The 22733-nt window shown below is 38.1% G+C and overlaps 1 protein-coding gene across 6 annotated transcripts in view; it reads left to right on the top strand.

The window, feature by feature from the left end:
- DLG2 (discs large MAGUK scaffold protein 2) overlaps nucleotides 1–22733 on the top strand; it is a gene marked incomplete at its 5' end in the record, with an annotated part of 981693 nt that overhangs the window by 577986 nt on the left and 380974 nt on the right. For all 6 annotated transcript variants that reach the window (XM_084227140.1, XM_084227144.1, XM_084227143.1 and 3 more), the window contains one exon: nucleotides 17457–17510. In XM_084227140.1, coding sequence (XP_084083266.1) covers nucleotides 17457–17510 — 54 coding nt within the window. The remainder of the gene's footprint in view (nucleotides 1–17456; nucleotides 17511–22733) is intronic.

Genomic DNA, 22733 nt, shown 5'->3' with positions numbered 1-22733 from the left:
TTGAAATTACAGTGGGGTTTCAACAAGAAGGGCAGTCAGGGGGAAGAAAACAGCGTTTTTGTAGACATCTTGCACTCAGATTCAAACCAACAAAAGTTTTAAAGACACAAAATAAAAAATTTAATTGCTGCAATGACTGGTCTTTGACTACTGAAGCATTAGTGGGAAAAGTTAGTGAAGCAGAGCATCAGTTGATCTGAAAGTAAAATAAAGCAGTAATACTGCCTCTGATTATTAGATGCAAAAGTTCAGACATTGTGATGCAGGAGTTTTGGGCTAGAACTCAGCAATCACTACTCTGTCCTTACTTCCCTTGAAAATTCAGTAAGAATAACTAGCAAATCCCTTCAGACTTAAACAGCCCACATAGTTCTGAAACCATAAATAAATAAACCTGTATGAAAAATTGAATGGCTATATTGTTCTTATTCTTCTAATGCAAAGTATTTCCCTTGTAAACCACTCAGTTATCTCTGTCATTTGTTCTTAATGGGTTAGAGGTTTGTAAACAACTGATTGGCAAAACTCCAGTGAGGCTTTATAGAAGCTATTATCTAAGATTTATTTTGAAAATTAAACATTTTAATGTTCTTAGGAAGGCAGTAACTCAGTTGGAATGGTTTAAAAAGGTGAGGTACAGTTAAATAATTTCAGAAATTCTCTAGTGGGGACATTGTGGGCTATTCCCAGCTGATCTGTTATATTAACTTGTAAAATTAATCTTACTGGTTAAATTATTTGCCATTCACTTGATTGACAGCAGTCTTGTTCTCATAGAAATGAATACTTGTTATAAAAGGTCAGTCTTACAGCATTACACATATAAGGCATAAACTAACATGGAATGCTTTTTTTCCTATAAAATATAAGGGAAAAAACCTTATATTTGGGAGAGTTGTGTCTCTGTGTATAAGCTGTATGAGCTTTTATGGGATGTAGTTGCATCAGCTTTTGTCATACTTTGATCTTTATTCAGTATGAGTTCTTTATTAAAGTTTTGTCATCACTGTCTTGACCTGAGGTATTACATGTCTGTAGTTTTTTTCAGAGATAGTGGAAAAGCTGTAGGTATTCCATAAGATCATTTTTAAAAAATATGATGGAAAATCTTCTGAAAGGTTCTTTAATTGGAGGACTGGTAGATCAAGTTTTGGTTTCCCCAGCTGGCAGCCCCCACAAAACCACTCTCTCACTCTCCCTGCAGCAGGGAGAAAGTTGGAAAAGCAGGAGAGAGAAAGTGCATTTACTGAAATAAAATTAGAGAAATCTCATCAGTTTCTGTCACAAGCAAAACAGCCCCTCTGAGGGAGCAGCTGCTCAGCACGGGGCTATGCACTGGCTGTGATCTCTTTGTGGGTATGCCTTCTTTGCCATGCAGTCCCATTACTGCTCAGGTCTGCCTGTTCCCTCATTCTCTTCTCCTCGGTATTTTCTCTCCTTTATTAAAGATGCTCTCGCAGAGCCTTGGCTGAAGGACTCAGCCGTGTCTGTCATGGTCCATTTGGATCACTCATATTTACAGGCAAGGTACTCTGTAAATTGAACTTTTTTCAACAAGCTCAGCAGGTAATGCAACAAACAAACTAGTTGCAGCCATTTTCCAATAAATGATCCCTCTCATGTCCTAGAAGATAATGGGTTAAACATTAGCTCTTCAGATTGATGAAGAATTGGTGAGTTATTTACGCTCTCACTTTCAGGTCTTCCACTTTTTTGAGAAGCAAATAATACTGATCATGTGGATCTAGGGAGAACTCATTGAACCTTTCATTATTTAAAGGCGCTACGAGAGGTCTGGAGAGATACCTTTTACAAGGGTGTGACAGGACAAGGGGGATTTAGTTTGAACTGAAAAGGAAGCAGGCTTGAACTAGATATGAGGAAGAAATCCTTCACTATGAGGGTGGCAAGGCACAGGCACAGGTTGTCCAGGAAAGGTGCCCCATCCCTGGCAATGTTCAATGTTTGAGCCACCTGGTCCAGTGGAAGGTGTCCCTGCCTATGGCAGGGGTGTTGGAACTGGATGATCTTTAATATTCCTTCCAACCTAAAGCATTCTATAAATTGATTCTATAAGTTGATGGAAACAACTGTACTGGGTGAAACCAAAGCCTGTTCAAGCCCTTATACCAAATAATATACAGAATGTTGTGGAAGGAGTTGAAGGGAAAGGAAAAGTTACCCGCTCCTAGGTATATACAGTTTGCATATTTTATAATTGCCACTGAATGAACACATTAATTTTGTCAAATAAGATATTTTCTGAAACATGCTTTACAGGGATATTGCATTTTAGTTAATAGTGAAATATTTTTATAACATTTAGATTAGTGCAGAATTTTTTCATTAAACAGTGCAGAATTTTCTCATTAAACGGTGCAATTTTAAGTGAAGAAGCAGAGGGGAGAAGCAGCACTCTGTCTTCCTTTCCTCACCTCCACTCTGAAAAGCTACATGGCTTTTGTTGCAAAGTCTTCTTTGGGTCTTTTCAGAAATTAGGTTTCTTCAGAAAAAGGTTCACTTTTTGCATTAGGCTGCATACCATTTTTTTCTTCGAATATTTTATATCAATTTTTAAAAATCTGCTCATCAAAAATGTATTTATACTGCATTGTGAAAGATTTTTGAAATACTTTGTTCTAAACTAGGCAAACCTGTAGGACTTTTAATCCTGCTTTTTGGTTTAAAAAAAAAAATCAGTATTATTTTCTAAAGTTTTCTTGGTTTGTCAAGTATTTTGGTCCTTATCACATTGTTTTTCAATTTGACTGTGAATATTTGGAGACCCAAAATGACATAGGAGACAAACAAAAAAAGTTTAATATGCAGTAAATTCTGTAGTGTTTGAGGCCACTTGTTTCCTTGTCTCTTGTACTAGGAGTTTTCACTGTCTCTCTTCTCACCTCTCTTGCCTCTCAGCAAATAATTATATCCTGCTTCTTTTTGGACACCCATTTTTATGAGAAGGTAAGGAATTGGAGAATATAAAAGTTGTTATTTCCTTAGCAGTTCTGACATTCAGATTTGCTTTAGAGCTTTTTTGGCAAAGGTTGACATCTTGTTCCAGAAAATACCTGGTAATGTCAGTCTTTGTGTGACTTTTCTGAGCAGACAGCCTGCAAATACTCTATACCGTCCTCCGTAAAAGACAATTGTAATTGAAAGCTTGACTTTATTGAAATCTTCAAGAATTGTGTGTTCTGAATTTTACCAACGGGTAAAACAGTCATGTCTGGCCTCTGAAGGATCACAGAATATTCCTGAGTTGGAAGGCACCCACAAGCACCAGAGAGTCCAATTCCTGGCCTTGCACACGACCGTCCCCAGGAGTCATACCGTTGTCCAAACATTTTGTGAGCTCTGTCAGACTTGGTGTAATGACCACTTCCCTGGGGAGCCTGTTCAGTGCCCAACCACTCTCTGGGTGAAGGTTTTCCTTCTCTGTAATCTAAAACTCCACTGACACAACTTCAGGCCATTCCCTTGGGTCCTGTCACTGCTCCTTTCATTTCTACAGTAGCATCCATAAGTGGGCAGGGAATATAAACCTGAAAGGTAAAGAGAGCTCTCAGCTGTACTTTGGAAATGGAGACTGGTATTGTAACTTTTTTGAGAGATAAGAAATAATCCATCAGCTATCCTGTGGTTATTTGGGTAGTTTTCTAAGATTTTTAGTCAAATTTAAAAAATTGTTGCAGGTTGACTCTTACAGTTAGTCACCAAAAGTCCTTGCAAAACTTGTTCTCATGCCACTTCTGTACTCAGTTCCTTTCAAAATTTTCTTCTTTTCGTGAAAATATTTTGGCTGTGACATTAAGGGGGTCTGATATTTAGGTGCTTGCTGCATTAGAATGTCAGTACAGAGAGATCTCCTGTGTTCCACTGAGGTAAACCAGGTGTGAACAGTTTAGTCTGAAGTAACACAAAGGGAACACTTTGATTTTCACACACATATTTTCACTTCTGAACAGTGGCACAGAATCTAGTTAGCAGTTGTGCTGTTTTGCCACAGCTGTCTCGGCTCTAATCTTGCCCTCCTATTCTTCCAATGAGGCTTTTTGATTAACTTTTTATTCTTAGGATAGCAATTTGTACCAAGGATCTAATTAGAACTTTATGTAACACAGGCAAAGCCCTCCTTTTGCAAGTCTGCCTCACCTCAGTCCTGCTAATCTTGCAGCTTTCAGTATGGAGCATTCTGAAATATCTGATATTTCCAGCTATCTCCTCTGGTTGAAAACAATTTCAGCTATTGAGAGTCGGGAACAGGGTTCATTTGATTCTTTTGTCCCGGTAAGGAAAACTGTAATGTATCTCTAAAATAAGGCATGTTTTTAAATTTCAGTTCTGAAGGTTAGGCTTCTTTTGGGGGGGGAATGAATGAAACTGAACTCTGATGAATTGAATGAACTCGGACCTATGACCATAGCTCTTCTGTGTTTCTTTCTGATGAAAAGATAGGTAATAAAGAATTGTCTTTTACAAAAGCTGGTCATTTTTCTGGGGAGAAAATGCATACTTCTATGTACCTGGAATTAAAATGTATTGCCAATATTTCTATTTTATCATTACTTTAATGAACAAGAAAAAAACTATATTACATATCATTTTTACTTCCTGAAAAAACATGTAATTGAGATATGGCTTTAAAATGGTAATAAATATAATTTGAACATATGGGTATTACTGCTTATCCCCAGGTAGCACACAGTAATGTTGCATATTGTGTATAAAATAAGTAAGTGATTTATTCTATGTTTACATCAATATATGTTGCTACTTCTAATTCCAAGTATTTTGAAGAAACTATTTATTGATATTGATGTCATGTGCACTGGAAATATTTTAATAGCAGATGGCTTTTGGTGACCAGGTTAGGTAAGCCATGTAGAATGTGCTGGACAGGAAAGAAGATAGAGTACCTTTCTTTCTTCTATGCATCTTCATCTCATGTGAAATATAAATTTAATAGGGTATTTTAAAATTAAAATATGCTAATATTTTGCAGAAGAGACACACATCTGAAGTGTTAAGTATGTGATCAACAGCCTGAAGAATTACTCAGTTCTAGCTGTGTCAGATCAGTATTGAGCTAATAAGTGAGCAAAAGGGTCTTCAGTAACAGATGGGCTGACAGCAAAAAAGATGCTTGAACCCCTGTTTGTATAAGGGTAGAGCACTTCTAATTGAAGAAGACGTTTCAAAATGTGTCACAAAGCATATAGCATGTGAAGGATGGGCTGACTTTAACTTTGGAGTCTCTTGCTTTCTCCTTGTTACGGCTGCCCTAAAAAACCTCGTGCCTCCCACAGATTCTGTGTTCTTCTTGCTTTAATATTTTCTATGTCATTTTTCTCCCATTCCTCTGAAGCACACGATGTTCCCATTTCTTGTCCTCCCAGCCAAACATTTATTTAGTATCAGGGTCAGGTCTGCAGTGGGGTTTTTATATGTTAGTGCTCAGAATTGGTGCACCTGCCTGTGAAGTTGCTTAGTTTTCGGAAAGGACCATCACATTAGGTGTTAGTTTTTCCCAGACATCCCATGGCGAAAGTCAGGATTTACAACAGGCTGAGAATGGTAAATGTGATATTTCTGGCAGGCATCATAATTTACTGGAGGAGGGGGATGTGTTTCATTTGGAGGGTGGGATTGGTGCCTAAAAGGTAGGGTAGGAGGAGACTGGATCTGTCCAAATGGTTCGGGGGGAAGGCTGCCTCATGTCTGAATGCTAGTTTCTTGGGATAGATGTTGAATTATTTTCAAGGTTGAAATGCTGTTGTACAGGCACAAGAGAAATCTGAGTTCCTGAAGTGGAATATTTTTAGCACTGTGCTCTTTGTGTTCTACCTCTCTCCTGCCTTAAGCAGACAGCTCTGTTTGTGTTACTAAATGCTATGCTTAGTCCTTTTCCAGGTGTTCTCTCCTAGTGCCTGATGTATAGCGCATAACTTTTGGTTTCCTTTGCCAGGAAATGTTTTCTTTATCCCTTCTGACAGTAATCAAAGCTTATTTCTAAAAGCACTCTCCTGGAGTTTTTCCATTTAAAAAAAGAGAACTTAACCACCATCATATCAGAGACAGATATCCAGGAGATGTTTCTTATTGTTACTGGTTTTGCTATTGCTACTAGAAGAAGAGGCTGCCTTGACGCTTTGAACTGTTTAACGTTCCAGTGTTTTGGGGGGTGCTGTTCAGTGCATGAAGGGTGGTTGTGACGTTTGAATTCCCTTAATTGCTTTGCAAACCCATTTTCTCAGTCTTGGTTCAGATCAGTTCTGACAGTTTTTAGGTTTTGTGTCTTTGATTGTTACATGTATTGTTCGATACAGTGAAAGATGAATGTTGTATTTGTGTACAAGAAAAGTCATTCCATTTTGTGGGATAGGTGGCTTCTAATATATACATTCACTCAGTAAATTCAGAGTGCAGAACTTTCCCAGTCCTTTTCAGGTCACTACTACTAATGTATACAAAGAGCAGCATCCTAAATGTGTTTTACAAAGCAGAAAATAAGTCTTGAAATCAGTAGCTAAAAAATATCCTATAACCCAGGAATGATCATGTTTCAAAGTGCTGCCTTGTATTACCTTTTGTGCCTGCATCATGAGAAAAAGGGCCATGTTACTTGCTGCTGGATAAATCATTGCTCCCACCTATTTTAATTCAGTTTAAGACTATTTTTTTTACTCAGTGTTTCTACATCCAATTCTAGCCAAAACAGCGCTGTTAGGAAATGACAGAACGCTAAAATGTAAAGATGGGGAAAGACCTCGTAGGTCGCGTCGCCCATCTGTCAGAATGTGAGTTCTGCCTACAGTAGTAATTTCAGTGCTAACCTCAGCTTGTACAAAGGAGTTTTAGGCAACAAAGCTTCAACCTCTCCACTAGGGAGACTGTACTATTGATTGTTGAATTTGCCACATAGTTGTAGCTGTGGATAAAATCTACTTGGCTGCCCTTGGCATGAAACTGAAAAATATTCCCACTGTAAAAATTACAAAATATTGATTGAAAAACAGGCAAGTATAATTTTCCTGATATTAGGTCCTTTTCACTAATAGCATCAAAGAATTATTTAAATATGTTTTTATATTTCTTCTTTTTGCTTTCAGTCCTTTTTGTGAAGTTTGTTTTTTAGTCCTATTTGCATCCATAATAGGACCATAATAGCCCTATCTACCTATTTTCACCCACAATCTATTTTTTTCAAGTTGACAAGGATGCTTTTCCCTTTATTATTTCTCAAGGAGAATCGCCTTCTTTTTTTTCCAGGCCTATAATTTTAAGTGAGGTGTATTTTTAAGGTTCTGTACCAACTTCTTTGAAAGAATGTTGGTTGTGCTGTACTCTCCAGTCATTTCCACTGTGGTTCAGACTTATAATGGCCCTTGGCATTTTGTTTACTTAAGCAATGACATATCATGGAGCTCCTTTTGTGTCACTGTTACTTCTCAAGTTCAGTCCCTTTACATTGTTTCCGTATTTTCCAAACCTATGGTGCCATGTTGCATTGATTTTCTGTTTGGAAATTTTTTGCTTAATGCTATTTCTAAGAATTGAGAGGTTCAACAGCAATGCATTTTAGGTATGTAAGGAGAGTATGTAAGGAGAGCATGTAAGGAGAAGTAGGTGTAGCTTGCCTTCTCCATGGAAAATGTCTTTTTATAGATGATCTATAAGGTTATAAATATATATGTTTAATCCATTGCTAATTTATGTGGTTCTGTTTTTATGTGACGGCTTTCCTTGTGGCCCTAGTACTGCTTCTGCTTTCTCTTTGTTCAGAGATCTTGTTGTGGCCTTGCAGTACTTGGAAGGGTTTAAGTGAAAGATGGGGACAGACTTTTTAACAGGACCTGCTGTGACAGGATAAGGGCTAATGGTGTTAGGTGGAAAGATGATTGATTTAGATTAGATATAAGGAAGAGGTGTTTCACAGTGATGGTGGTAAAATACCAGCACAGGTCCTTAGAGTTGGTAAATGCCCTACCCTGAAAATATTCAAGGTCAGGTTGGATGGGGCTCTGAATAACTTGATCTAGTTGAAGATGACCCTACTTATCACAGGGGCCTTGGACTGAATGAGCTTCAAAGGTCCTTTCCAATTCAAGCCAATCCATGATTTTATGATTTGGTGTTTCTCCTACTTAGCTACGTTCATCTTGTAGGACAGTTTTCTTAGCTTGGGCTTATTGTCATACAAACAGAGCCACAAGTCAAGCGCTCCCCTCAGAGCCCAGCTCGAGTGAGTTTGTGTCTGCACAAGATACACTGTGTACTCAACATTTTCTTTCATAACTAAAGGCTGCCCTTTTGCTTTCTTCTGCTGGTCCACTCTGACCTCCAATAATTGATTTGTGGGTTTTTCAGAAAATAGAGTGACTAAATAAAAGGTGCTGAAGAAGTATCTGTTCTACAGTGAAATTTCAGAATAATTGGTGTTTTGAAGGCAAAGCAGATTTGACTTAGGAAATTTAACTTTCTCGCTAGTTTACATAAACATTTAGTTATTGCATTGGATATTGAAAAACCAAGGTGACAAACTCACACTAAGGGAAAACACCTCATCTTGGGGTTCATCTTCACTCCAGACACCTCCCCTCCTCTAGCCATCACTTCAGGTCCCACTCAGTGCCTTTGGGGGACGAGGGACTTGGGGTCCCTCACACATGGGGTTTGAGCTGGGGTCAGGACATGCTTGTTTCTCTTTGCTGCTCCTTTTTCCACACCCTTTTCTTCTTTATTACTTGTTTCTCCTGCCCCAGTAGTGGGTCTGGTGTGACACTGGCTGGAGCCACCTGTGCCCAGCCTAGGGCAGCCCTGGCTTCTCCTCACAGGAGCTTCCTTTGCAGTCCACGGCTCCCTTGCTTTTCCATCCAGTAGGAAGCAGAAGGCAGGCAGAAGAGAGAATTCATGCTTCACTAGGATGTACTCCTTAAACCAGACGCTTGAATGTAGCAGAGTGAGGAATAACAAGGTGTAAAGTCTAGAACCTGGACTGATTTTTCTTCTTTGTGCAAATTTTTAAACTATGAGGGAAATTGGTCCTTAAAACAAAAATAAAATGTCATTTGCATATTTCCACTCTCTGTCCTACATCAAGATTGCATCATTCAAAAGGGAGCATCCTCTGCAATCAGTAACAACCCGATGGCATTACAAAGGTTCACAAGGAGAGCCCTGGCTAAGATCGGCAGCTGGTGATGCTCCTGCTGTGTGCTGCAACCTGTAAAATTGTGGAAAATCTGGCAGTTCTAGCATGTGCTGTCTTTCAAGCCACCTACAGAGCACTCATGTTCTCAGGCAGAAGGACATCAGCAAGAAAACCGAGATTTAAAAATGGTTGGCAAGCCCTATAGTAAAGTACCAAATAGTTGTAATTTATGTAGCAGAGCATCTCCATTGAGAAATGCATTTTATGCCACGTGAAGCTAAACCATGTAAAAGAGCTGATTCCCCCTGAGCCCTGGATAGCTGCACTTCACACATGGATGTTTATCTTTTAAACTGATGTACTGTGAGTGCAGTGGTCCTGCAGTGATTTAGGGGCTGAAATAAGCTGTCGGGCAAGCTATATATATTTGATATATTTGGAATGATTTCGTTAATTTTATTCATCACTTAGAGATTCTGGGACATAAAGGGGCACTCTGGGACATCAATTAAAACTTTTCCAGAGGACGTTAAGGTAGAAGTTTGCTTCCACTGACATAAAAATCAAAACATTCTTTGTTCCTGCACAGACCAACTTGAATTTGCAATTTTTTTCAGATATTCAAAATCAAGTTTGTTTCTTTAAGTTCTTCCTGCATACTTTAATGTATATACATTAAGTGAAAGCCTTTGGCAAAATAGCTTTGCCTCTATACATACTTAGCCAGAATCAGTGAGTTAATTTGATGCATTATATGGACCACAGTAAATCCTAGCTCTCCTCATGGCCACTTCAGTGCTAAAACAAGATTTTGGGTGATTTTGCTATTTGTGTTATTAGAACCTTTCCAAAACACTAAAACTTTTCTATTTCTTATTCTTTTGTCTCTATGGAGAGTTTTCACTCTGACACCAGTAAGCCTTTATGACTTCTGCCCTTAATAAACAGAGATGAGCATTCTTGGCACTGATTCCTTTCTTGATGGGCTCCTGTTTACAGTGCTGAATGTAACAGATTAACCTGAAAGCAGGAGTTTCATTCTTTAAGATTCATGTTCTGATAAACCTCTTAGATAGTTACTGAATTTTGTTTAAGTAATTCATTCCCCTGTTTCACTTTTAGTTTTGCATTCTCCTTTTTTTTTGTTTCTTCATCTGCTTTATAATTTTTAGTCCATTTGTTTCTGTGTTTTTGAGGAGGGTTTTTATAACTCCATGTAGAAATGTTACACTCAAATTTCAGGTATTTCATTATATAAAAAGGTAACAGAATAAGACACTGGATAATTTCTTGGTAAGCTTAGTGTACCATGATGTTAAAAATAAAAAGCCGTATGGTGGGTAAGGCAGCCTTGACTTTTGAAAGAAAGGAGGAAAAGCCAAATATGAAAAGATACCATAATTAGGTTGCAAGTGCAGTCCAGATCCAGCCCCTCCATTGTTTGTATTGGGATCACACATGTGTTTGTTTTTCCTCTGGCCCTGCTCAGCCTTTGGAGAAAGTGTTGCAGTGTTTGTAGATGTGGCACTCAGGGACGTGGTTTAGTGGTGGGCTTGGCAGTGCTGGGTTAGCATTTGGACTCTGTGACCTTAGAACTCTTTTCCAACATAAATGATTCTAGGATTCCATGAAAGAAATAGCTGCAGTTTTGTTTTGATTTTATTTTTTCTCCCTCTAGAAAGAGTTCTATGTTTGTGAACACTGAGGCTGGAAAAAAGAAAAATAAAGCACACAGCTAGGTCAAATAGGATGCCTAAATTCTGGATGCATGCTTTTCTTCTGGTCTATTGCATTCATGTGTATTAGCACAGAATCACAGAATATCCTGAATTGGAAGGGACCCACAAGGATCATCAAGTGCAACTCCTGGGCCTGCACAGGACATCCCCAAGAGTCACACCATGTGCTTGAGAGTATTGTCCAAATGCTTATTGAACTCTGTCAGGCTTGGTGCTGTGACCACTTCTCTGGGGAGCCTGTTCCAGTGGCCAGAGAGCTTTTCCCATTGATATTTCTATGTCCTTCATTAGATCTTGTACAGGGGGAAAAAATATGTTACATTAATCATTGCTATTTCAACCTGCTAACAGGTAAGATCATTACAAGGTAAACTTCAGCAACTGTAAAGTAGCTGCTTTCTTCTCAGTCCCTCTGACAGCCTCTGAATCCACACAGAAATATTTAATTGTCTTTGTGTATGAGTTTTGTGGGCATTTTTTAATAATGCAAATTAATACAGTTTAAATAGGAAATTATTCCTACAGATTAAGTTAAAACAATGTAAAACTCCAAGTCTGCAAATAAGGCCACCTCTTTTGCAAAGTACAATTTACATTTAAACTAAATGGCTTTATATGAGCTTGCATTACATACAAAGGGAGTGGTCTTGAGGATTTCTTGAGGCATTTTTCTTCTTTCATGGCAGCTGCAATCTGCAAGCAAAGCTGCTTTTGACTTATGTTTTATGTCTCAGAGCAGAGGTAGGAGGGTTTGCTGCTAAGTTATTCTTTAGATGTTCAAAGAGGTTCTCTATCTTTTACATTTTCTGATTAATAGAAATGAAATGCCTCTTTATCTTTTAGTCTTTCGGTTTGTAATTCAGTGGTAAATATGACAAAAGGTGCTGTGTGTTCTGTGATCTTGAGGCCTCATAGCATGCCAGAGAATTACTGTTTTGACATCTAAATTGTCATTTAATCTTTCCTGCCATTGTGTGTAAATGTAAATCTATTTCTTGCAATTGTGAAACTCCTGAAAACAGGAACTTAAACTAATTCAGTATCACTTTCTTAAGGCCTTAAGCAGTCTTACACTGTGTATCTGAGAAATGCAACATGCCCTATTCATGTGCACATATAGGGACTGCTCTACTTTGTATTATTAAGACAAAAAGTGCTAACATTTTGAAGTAATAAAAAACTGAAAATGTATATTTCAGAGTGTGTTACAGAGTTTAGGGCTAACTGCCTGGAAAGATGAGCCTTTAACTCTGATATATAGTCCAGAGTTTGTCTGCACAAGATGGCAATAAGCCACAGACAACTCAACTTACTTTTAAAATGGTAATACATACACTCTTGTATTGCCCTCAATTTCACCACCCCCTTATTCTGAGTTTAATTAAATGTAATAATGTAGGTATTGATGGTGATTCCTTAACAAGAAAAGCAGTAGAGAGTTCTAACAGCCTCAAGTTGCATAAGAGGAGGCTGAGATTGGATATTAAAAAAAAAAAGTCTTCACTGAAAGGGTGATCAAGCCTTGGAACAGGCTGCCCAGGAAAGCGATGGAATCACTGTACCTGGAAATGTTCAAAATCCAATTAGGTGGGGTGCTTAGGGACATGGTTTAGGGGTGGACCTGGCAGTGCTGGATTATTGGTTGGACTTGATCCTAGAGGTCATTACCAACCTTATTGATTGTATGAAATTAAAATTGCAGCTAGCAATAGGCATAGGTGGGCAATTTCAAAATGATGACATACTTGGTTGCGTCTTCTTGTTAAGAAGTAATGTGCTGTGCTTATGGTTTATAAAGTAGTGGCCACATAACTAAGTTTGTGACTTTGTGGTCTGGTGTTGAATATAGTCCTGCATAGTAGGAGCAGTTAAAACAAGGACTTATGAATGCTGGAGAAAGCAACCCAGTATGATATGGGTAGTCTCTAGAACTGTGAGTAATATGATTAAAACCAGTCAACCAGGATAATGCTAGCATTCATGGTAGAGAGAAAGTTCACCTTGTCTGAGAGGTATGAGTCATGTCATACACTTGTAGAGAATTTGGCAGCAGACTAATTGTTCATGAACTAGACCATGTGTCTTTTTGTTCTGTTTCTACTGGCTTCAAGTGCTTTTACTCTATCTTGCTTCTAAGCTGTGCTTTTGGCAGAAAAGCAAGCAGAACAATCTTGTATATATTTGTGGAAGCAAAGTGTTTTATGCTCAAGTCCTTTAAGAAGAAGAATAAAAAAATCTTCCATTTTTATTTTTTTTTTTCCCCAAAGCTATTCAAGTTTTGTCTCAGCTACACCAGTCTTTCACTGCAGCTGTCAGTATGATGCCTTTTTTCAAAGCACAGAGATGGCTCAGCTGAAAGCAGTGCTTCCAGTCAAGGTTAGGAGGAAGGTTCATGCAGGGGGCAGGAGCTGTAAGTTTGCACAGTACATTGTCAGCTTAGTATAATACTTAATGTATAGCTAGGATTGGGATGGAGAAGGAAGTGAGTGAGAAATGGGGAAAACAGGATTACTCAATTCACTGCACTCAGTAATATTCACACTTCTGCTGATTGGTTTTGGTTTTATTTTGCATTTGGGAAAAGCTGGTAAAGTGTAATTTACTTGGTAAACTGTGATTCAGGGTCTTGGTCAAGATGGTAGAGAAAGTCTTAGCGCAGAGTTAGGAATAAAGTAATTATCTTCCAGGAAGCTATTTCTTCTCAACCAGTCTGAAGCCTAGATAAAGACTATATAGATCTGTGTGGGTATAGAGATTGAGAGAAAAGAGGCAGTGCTATTTCAAAGACACTATAGGCAGAGGTTCTCAAGAGAATCTAGACATGCTTCTGCATGCCTTTGTTAATTTATGCACAGTTGGGAGCACTGTTAATGAGTCCTGGTTCATAGATTTGTCAATGTTCTCCATTAGAGAATTTGGTGAACCAGTGTGACGTTTTCAAGTCATGTTTTCATAGATACAGACACATCATTCTGGAAAGTAAAATCTTTGACTCCTTGTTGATACTGACTTATCCCTTCAGTCATTTCACTGTGGTTACAGGACTGTTTTGAGTCTGTTGTCTACTCCATGGCTAGCACTATATTTAGGGCTCTCTCCAGTGATTGCAAACTGTCTTCTCAACTTTGCATGATTGAAGTCTCCTACTCTAAAGCATGAGCTACAAACAGGGCCCAGCTAATGAAATAATCTCCATTTCCTGCACTTTAATGCAATTTTGCAGCTCAGGAGGTTAGTGTTCTTTGAATTACCATATATCAGAGAGATGGGAGCAAACTGTTTCTGTTAAATCATATTTCTCATTAAAAAACTCAACAAAACAAATACCTGCCCTCCCCCCAAGAAAAAAATCCCAAAATGTTACAAGTTTTAACAAGAAGCAGTGTCCCACACACACACATAATCACATGAACAGGAGGAACAGAGAAGAGGAATGCACTGCTGATATTAGTTGTGAGTGCTTATAGTCACTATACCCATCTGAAACTATTGCCCTGTGAATTTTTTCATGCCTGTCTTTCTGAACGGGATAAATGCCTCAGTTGGAGAAAATCATCACTCTGATAGTTGAGTATAGTCTTTCCAATCAGTGAAGAATACAGTCAGCGCAGTGTTAAAATGAACCCTGAGTGATACACTGGCCTGAAAACGAATTCTTTACAGGCTCTGTAGCAGGGCCAGTCAGGAAAGGATCACATCATTTGAAGGAGCAGCTTTCAATGCTCAGACTTTTCCCGTGGAAGGGGTGATGGACCCCTGGGTGATAACCCAGGGGTTGGGATTAGGTAGGAAGCTAACAAATGGAAGCATCATGGTGAGTGCCCATGGGCTTCCAGAACATTTTGTCAAGGCTAACAAAGGACAGAGGGAGATGATTAAGAAGAGGGAGGTCAATTTACAAATGTTTACAAATGTTTAGATTCTTACCTTGTCAACCTAACATCTTTCTGTGATGAGAAATCTGCTAGCTCTGTGGATGAGAAGATCAGTTGATGTCATTTGCTTGGATTTTAGCAAAGTTTTCAGCACAATTTCTCTTTCATAGCCAAATGAGAGAGAAACTAAATGGATGGACTTCCTAGAAGATGAGTGGGACTCTGGCTAGACCAGCAGACCCGAAGAGCAGTGGTCAGCAGTTCAGAGTTCAGTTTCTTGTGGTGCTCATACAGAGTTGTTAGAGATGCTAAAAATGCTGCTTAACATCTTCATTAATAATCAGAATGATTATATAGAGAGCATTGTCAACAAGGTTTGAAGTAACACCAGACTGGGAAGAGCAGATGATATGCTGGACTGTTCCCTGCTCTTCAGAGGAATATAGGAGAAGGGGAAATGTGCTGAGAGAAACCTCACAACATTCAATGAAAATATACAGGAGTTCCCCATGACAGAATAAAACATGGAACAGTCCCAGCCAGGCACAGTCTGGCTAAGCTGCAGCTTTGCAGGGGAGAACAAGTTGCACATGAGTCAGCCATTGCAGCAGTGAGGGGGAATGGCAAACTGGGCTGCACTTCCAGCCTGGGCAGCAGGGTGAGGGACATCTCATCTCCTTGTCACACTGCCCCAGAAGTACTCTGTCCAGTCCTAAGTGTTCCCACATTTGTTTCTGATTTCTTTAGCTTTACTTCAGGAAAATCTGATATAGATAAAAGGCTTTGTTCTTTAATAGGTTAAAGAGATTTGGATGAATGCTTTGGAGAATGACTTCTGAAAGATTTTTGTTATTTTAGTAGATACTGGTTTTTAAATCATCAGTGGAAAGATGCTTTTATTCTGAAAACTGCAATTTTTTTTTGTAGTTGGTTATAGACCAACACAGTAGGTAAAAATAAAAAGGAGATAAAATCAATACTGTTAAAAATTGCCAAGCTTATTCTTCCTGTAGCAAAGGTATCACTTTTTAAGTGTATTGAGCTAAATATTAGTGTAAGTAAAAACTGTTATTCTAAAAAGGAAATAATTTGTTTTACCTCCAATGGTAATGCAACTATAGGCATATTCCATATGCCTAAAGCTAAAAATATTATAATCATATGGCCTTCTACTTTTACCTATCACTTCAGTGTGCCCAGTGTTTTGGGACACAATGAGAATAACAGGGTATGGGTGTATAATATCTTTTCAGATACTTTAATATCAAATAATACCTTACCGTGACACTGGTCCATGCCATGAAATGCAGACACAAATTGTAAGCAATTTTAATTCACAGTTACAAAGTTGTGTAGAAATTATGGCATTAATCAGCAGTAGCTTTTGCTCAGTAACATAACATTTCTTTGAACACAGAATTATCCTTGAATGACTGCACAAAAACTGGGGGGAAAAAAACCCAAACTGTGTTATTCTCATGTTATTTGAATTATTGCACTAATGTCACATTCCTAATTTGGGTTGGTAACAACCAAAGGCTTGAAAACCCACAGTAAATATTTGACGACAGGAATAGGATCAGTGTTTTCAGCAGTGCCATGTTCATGCCTGCCATGCACAAAGAGACCCTGCAGTCTCTGTGAGTTTAAAGGGCAGTCATTCAGTGACAGATGAACAGATGAATAGAGCTAGTGAGCTACTCTGCTAAGCATTAGTGTTTTCATCAGCCCAGTACAGTGACTGAAGAGTCTTTGCTGCCCAAGTAGGCATGAGAAAGGGTGCCTTCCATCACTCTTTGTACTACATTGACTACATGTAGGTCCTTCTGAGTCCTTGATTTATTAACAATCCCATCTCCGCAGTCCTGCCTCAGTTTGACGTTTTACTGACGGTGCTTGCCTCTGGCTTACACATTCTCACAACTTCCCGGTTTTCTCCAGTCTGAGCCAAGTTTATGCAGCTGGGTCATATTGGAGCTTGGCACTGGGTCAGTAACACTGAATGCCAGAATGGAAAGAGCAAGAGGTTCAGGTGGTTGGAAACTAGCCTGGATGTGGGCTTCATCAAGAAATTAAAGATCAGGTTGGGCAGCTTTGCAGATGCTCAAGTCTTTTTAAACTGTTCTGTATTTCAATCTGAACCTATATATCTTTTAGAAGTCATTTTCAGTCTATATGAACCATGCCAAATGTATACTTTTGACATAAATGTCACCATATATGTGGTTATACATATAGCTATACAGTCCTGCTAAGTAGTGTAAGCATTAAATGCTTCTCCTCTGTAAAGATCAGTTTATCATCTTGGTTCAAACATAAAAGGTGGATTTGTCAGGTAGGGAAGCTGAAACCCTCAACCTCAATATCCCCTAACTGAAAGTTGGATACATCAAGTTTCTTACAATTCTACTAAAAAATGCATAACTGGATAATATGTATACAGGATGTGGTCCAAAACCTGGAGAAACCAAAAAGAAAGGCCACAGTGAGCTGTGGTTTGGAGGCTGAGAATCTATTTCCTTCATCCTTGATTGAGCAGTACCCACAGTTATATACTGTTGTATGATTTTAATTCAGTGGGAAAATGGGCTTTTAGACTTTTAACTTAATGCATAAGTATGGATATTTAAATATTAATGAATTTCAGGTCTTTAAATTTATTTTCTCTTTTTTTTTCCATTTCAGGCAAGCCCTGCCCCTATAATTGTCAACACAGACACTTTGGACACAATCCCTTATGTAAGTATTAAAGGTTTTTTTATGAACATGTAGAGTTGGTTAATTTTCACACAGAAATTCTGCTTGGTATTGCATAGAAGCTATCCTATAAACAAATATTGCAATTAATAATTTCTTTTATAGTTACACAGTAAATTCTTTTCTGGGAAAAGAAATTGGGAATGACAATTGCATTCAGGTGAATCATAGCATATTATATACACCAAATTTGTAGTTTATGTTTACTAAAATCAGTCTTTTTTTAAAAAAAAGAGAAGTGATTTCCTTAAGGCCATCATCCTTACTAGCAACATGAGTATTTGCTTTTAGAGCCATGCACACCCTGCTAGTGTAATAGAAAGATTCCTGGATGCACAGTGTATCTTAAAGTGGCGCAATATCCCTTCATTTGTCTCTCTGTCCTTCTTTTGTAGATGGATAAATAACAGCTCAAACTAATTGACTTAATATTTTCCTATAAATGTCTCTTCTTTTTTATGACTTCTAGGAAACAGGTCATCCTAAAATAAGTGCATGTTTTTATTAGATTTTTTTTTAATCAGTTTTTTTCTACAAACATTTGATATTATTGTTGTTTAGACTGTAAAATCAGCTATAGTTGAAGATAAAGGACATAGAAAACCACAAAGCAAGCACATCGCAAAGAGTGTAAGAGGCTTAAATGACTGGAGGAAAGAAAAGCAAGTAGCACAAGGCTAGCCAGCCACTATCTAATCTTTCTTCTTGCATCATCTTAGTTCTCCTTTTGAAGCTCCTAATTAATGTCTCTCATCTGTCGCGTTTTGTCCACATCTGTTTCTTACGATACCAATGCATAAGCCTAATTATTTTACCTACAGCAATCACGTTGCTGGGTTCTGTCTTTCAGAAGACTGTTGATGAGCAAGTTTAATAGGGGTTGTCCTGGCCAGTTTGTTACTGACAATTCATAAAACTTAGAAATTATGGTGCATAGCACAGGTAAAGATCACAGCCAAGAGCAATTTAGAAGAATGACAGTGCTCTAAAGCAGAAGAGAATTAAGTCCCTTGATGGGAATATGAACTATTGGCAAGGGTGAAAAAGTTAAATAGAATTTCTCTGTTCATTTGCATGCAGCTTTTTAAAAAGGTTTCCTATAATTCCTGTCTCAGTTTTCCATCCTAACATCAAAACCATCTGCTATGGTCTCACTTTCAATAGGTCTGTCTGGCTTTTCTCCTGTATTTTGATGAGACATTTTATACTTAGTGTTCTCTAGTCTTCCAGAAGGGACACTGTGAGCCCCAGTTCTCATTTTCAGCACTGGACCTGTGCCCAGGATCCTCTGCAGCTACGGTGTTAGAATTCCTAAATACAGATGCAATTACACTAGTGACAAGATGCTCAATCAATATGATTTATTCCCTTAACACATCCTATCAATACTTACACACTTTTATGCCACTTTTTTTGTACTAGAGTTCCTTTCTCTTAAATAATAAAGAACAAATGACCAAAGGCATTCAAGAGAAATGTTGACAGTAGGCTGAGAAGTGCCTGTGGGCTGTTTCAGTCTCCAACATAAGATGTGAACTGGATAAATAAACAGAAGGTGCTTGCTGTAGAAATAGACAGCTCTGAATTAGTCACCTTGCTCTTCCTAGCCTGGGAAGAGTTATTTCTCTTAGATATGGGACACAGCAGCACCACCACAGAGGGACTTATTTAACACTAGACACTATGAAGCATTTCACCCTGACCTGTCTGCTGAGCCCAGGCCACCATAGTGTCCCACAGAACCTGGGGTCTCTGCTTTACAAATAGGCATTTCCTTCTGCTCATGATTTGTATGTTTGAACATTCTCTAAAATGAGACACAAAAACAAGCCATGAACAAATGACCTCTTCCTTCAAACTAATATTTGAGGGAGTGGGCTGGGAGACCTGTTTTCTTTCTTGCTCTCAGGAGTAATGCAGTTTAATTAAGTTTGTTTCATTTTATATTTCCTCTGCAAGGGAGATGCTGTAGGCTAGATCCATGTTTGCTTCTGTGTGCATCCCTTCCTGGTCCAGGGATCCTTCCCAATGCATATTTAGTGACAGCATGTAGTGGATTGACTCTGGCCAGCAGCCAAACACCTTCTCACTCCTCTCTGCTGTGGGTCAGCAGAAAATAGGAGATATAAAAGCAGAAGATAATGAGTTAAATAGGAAAAGCAAATGTTGCATGTGCAAGTAAAGCAAAATAAGAAATTCGTTCACTGCTTCCCAGCAGTGGGCAGATGTTAAGCAAGGAAAGGCTTCATCAGGAGTAGCAGTTATTTGGGAAGACAAATACAGTAACCATGAATGTTCTCCCTTGCTTCTCCTTTCCTTGAGCTTTTACTGCAGAACACCGTGTGATATGGACTATTCCTTTGGTCTTGTGGGGTCATGTCTCCTGGCTAGGTCCCCTCCAAAACCTGTACCTACCCTCAGCCAAGTTGCTACTGGAACAGGAAGGGTGAAATTGAAAGGAGAAAAAGCCTCGATGCTGTGCAAGCTCTCTTCAGCAATAACCAAAATGCTGTTGTATTATCAACATTGTTTCAGCCACACATTGAATTATTGCTCCACATAGGCTACTATGGAGAATAAACCCCATCCCAGCAAAAGCCCATAGAGCCTATAGTATTGTGTGGGGCCTGTAATACAGCCTGTAACATCATTATATTATAGGTGGAGGGTGTTATAACCTCATTATGTTATAGGGTGTTAGAGGAGTTTTGCCTCTCTTTTAAATATTTGGAAATACAGAAACACATCTTCCAAACTGGATGAGTTAAGTGTACGATAGCGCAGCCATCATCATAGAATTTATTTTACAGGAAATGTAATGTAGCGGATATGCCCTAAAATATTTTTTCTGGATGAGGTCAGTTCAGAGAGATAATGAAAAGCTAGATTTATTTATAATTTTGAAACTTGAGTATGTGACAAACAGCTGCATTTTCAGCATTGTTAGGACTTCCAGACATGCATGGGGGAAGACTCTAAGTGCCTGGGAACGTCTTTGGTGAATGTTTAAGTATCCTTAGAGTTAACTAGCTAGGTATTTGTACTTCTGAAAGGCACTACTGATTTTTAGTTGCCATAAAATAAACTTCTAACACTCTAAAAAAATGTTACTTTATGGATCAGAGAATCCAAGTTAAATGATTGTATTTTCTGTCCAAAGCTAAAAGGAACACCTTGGTGTAAGATGCTGATCCTCTCTCAGAACTGTGGAGTGTTTAAAACACCCAGAAGTGCTGTTCCTGGGCTATAGTGATCTTAGATTCCTGCTATTCATCCCTGTTTTTCAGCTCTCATTGCTAAAGTACCTTGGAGTCCACGAAGACTGGATGGGGAGAACAAGAATTTTTCAGATCCTACTAATTGGGTCATGGTTCTAGTGTTTACATTCTTTTTTTTTCATACTTTGTCTTTCTCTAGTCTTAGATGGTTGTCCTTGAATTCTTTTGATTGAGTTTGCCTTCCACAAATCTGAGCACCGTTTCTAAATCAGCTTTGTGAAAAGAATTAAAAGGCAGGGGAATACATAAGCAAGCGATATGTCTCAAGAAAATTTTTGACATGTTAGTTTTTGATTTCTGACTGTTGGGATTTTCTAAGATACTTTTCATGACAGCTAGTTAATGCTGTCCACTCACATGTTTGCATAAAAAAAAAGTGCTGCTTAAAAAAAATCAAATAAACTTTTCTTTTATTATTTTTTTAATAATGGTAGTTTTCATTGCATTTACCGTAACAAAATTAAGTAATCAATTTTATACCATCTAGAAATCATTTCCAAATTTAGGCACTGGAATAAGCATGGATTTTCAAATTTTGGTGAATCAAAATGGTAATTTTTTTCTGTAATTACTAGCCACTATTGATACCTGACAGATCCCTAAATAAGGTCAGGCTATTTTTAATGTTGTTACATGCTGGATGGAGACTTCTTGTGATTTCATTAGGCTCTTGGCACAACCTGTGTCATTGTTTCATTTTGCAGGATCTACCCTCAATGCATTTCCAATTCATTAACAGTTCTACTCATCCTCTCTGCTATCTTCCTCCAAAAATTCCTGAGTGTTTTTGGGAGATACCTCTCACAGCTATGGTCAGCATTCACAAAGCATGTTCCCATGTCATCTTTGCACTGGTCCACCTGAGAGAAATTTCCTTTGTACAGTTGGTATACAACTGGCAAACTAAGTGATTTGTCTCATTAGCCCTCTAATGATTTAAAATCACATTATTAAACATTTTGCAACTGTTGACATTCTTCAAACCTTTCAACTTAATAGTTTAGGTAAGAAATAATCCTTTGTGGGACTGGCTTTCATCAGTATGCTTTTTTTAGATGAGACAAAAAAAAAAGCTTTATTCTATTATTCTGTTATAATTTGGGCCTGCAGAAAATAACAGAAGAAACAGTTAATTAAGTTTGTTTCTAGGTTCAGTGGTTTGAAAACTTTGGCTCACCAAGCTTTGGACGTGGGAATAAATTTGATAGGAAGCTTTGATGGTACAAAACGAATTATTCTGTGACATTTTAAACACAATTAAACATTTGTGGGAGTTTGTTTGTTCTCTATTCTTTTGCTGTAAATTTTAGATCTCTTTGTATAATGAGAAGTATTAATTTAATAACATATGAATCATTCTCATTTTCTCTGTTGCACACAATAGGCCTTATTTATTTTTTTTCCTTTCCAAAAAGCTCCATAGTTGAGTTAAAAGTAGCTATAAGGCTGTCTTTGCTGCATCACTTATAGAAATTGAAGGGAGCCTTTCTATTTATCTTGTGATGGAATTTTATTTTCTTTTCATCTTAACAAAAAAATTTAGGGAAGTTCACTCAGGTACTGTGGTTATTCCTTTCCTCTCCCATCTGGTCACAGCAATAAGATCTAAGGAATATGTACTTTATTCTCCTTTCAGTCACAGTGAATTCTTCATATTTCTTCAGTTTCACACCGTTCTTTCAAATTATCACTTTTTATATTATTACTATTTTGAGTTATTGTTATTTTATTATTGGTTTGATTTGCTAACTACGCTGCATATGATGAGTTCTGGGAAGGTACATGTAAGACATGTCCTGAAGAAGTAATTTTCAAACTATGTTGATTATGTTTTGATGAGCTGTAATTAAATCTTTGTATTGTTTTACCCTTGCCTGAGTGTGGCCGCAGAGAGGGCTGTGAAGCTGTTTTGGTGCATCCCAGCTTA

The sequence above is a fragment of the Fringilla coelebs genome (genome assembly GCF_963513975.1).
Source record: "Fringilla coelebs genome assembly, chromosome: 2".
NCBI lineage: Eukaryota > Metazoa > Chordata > Aves > Passeriformes > Fringillidae > Fringilla > Fringilla coelebs.
Note: the sequence above shows the minus strand (reverse complement) of the source record. Positions and strands in the feature narration are given on the sequence as shown.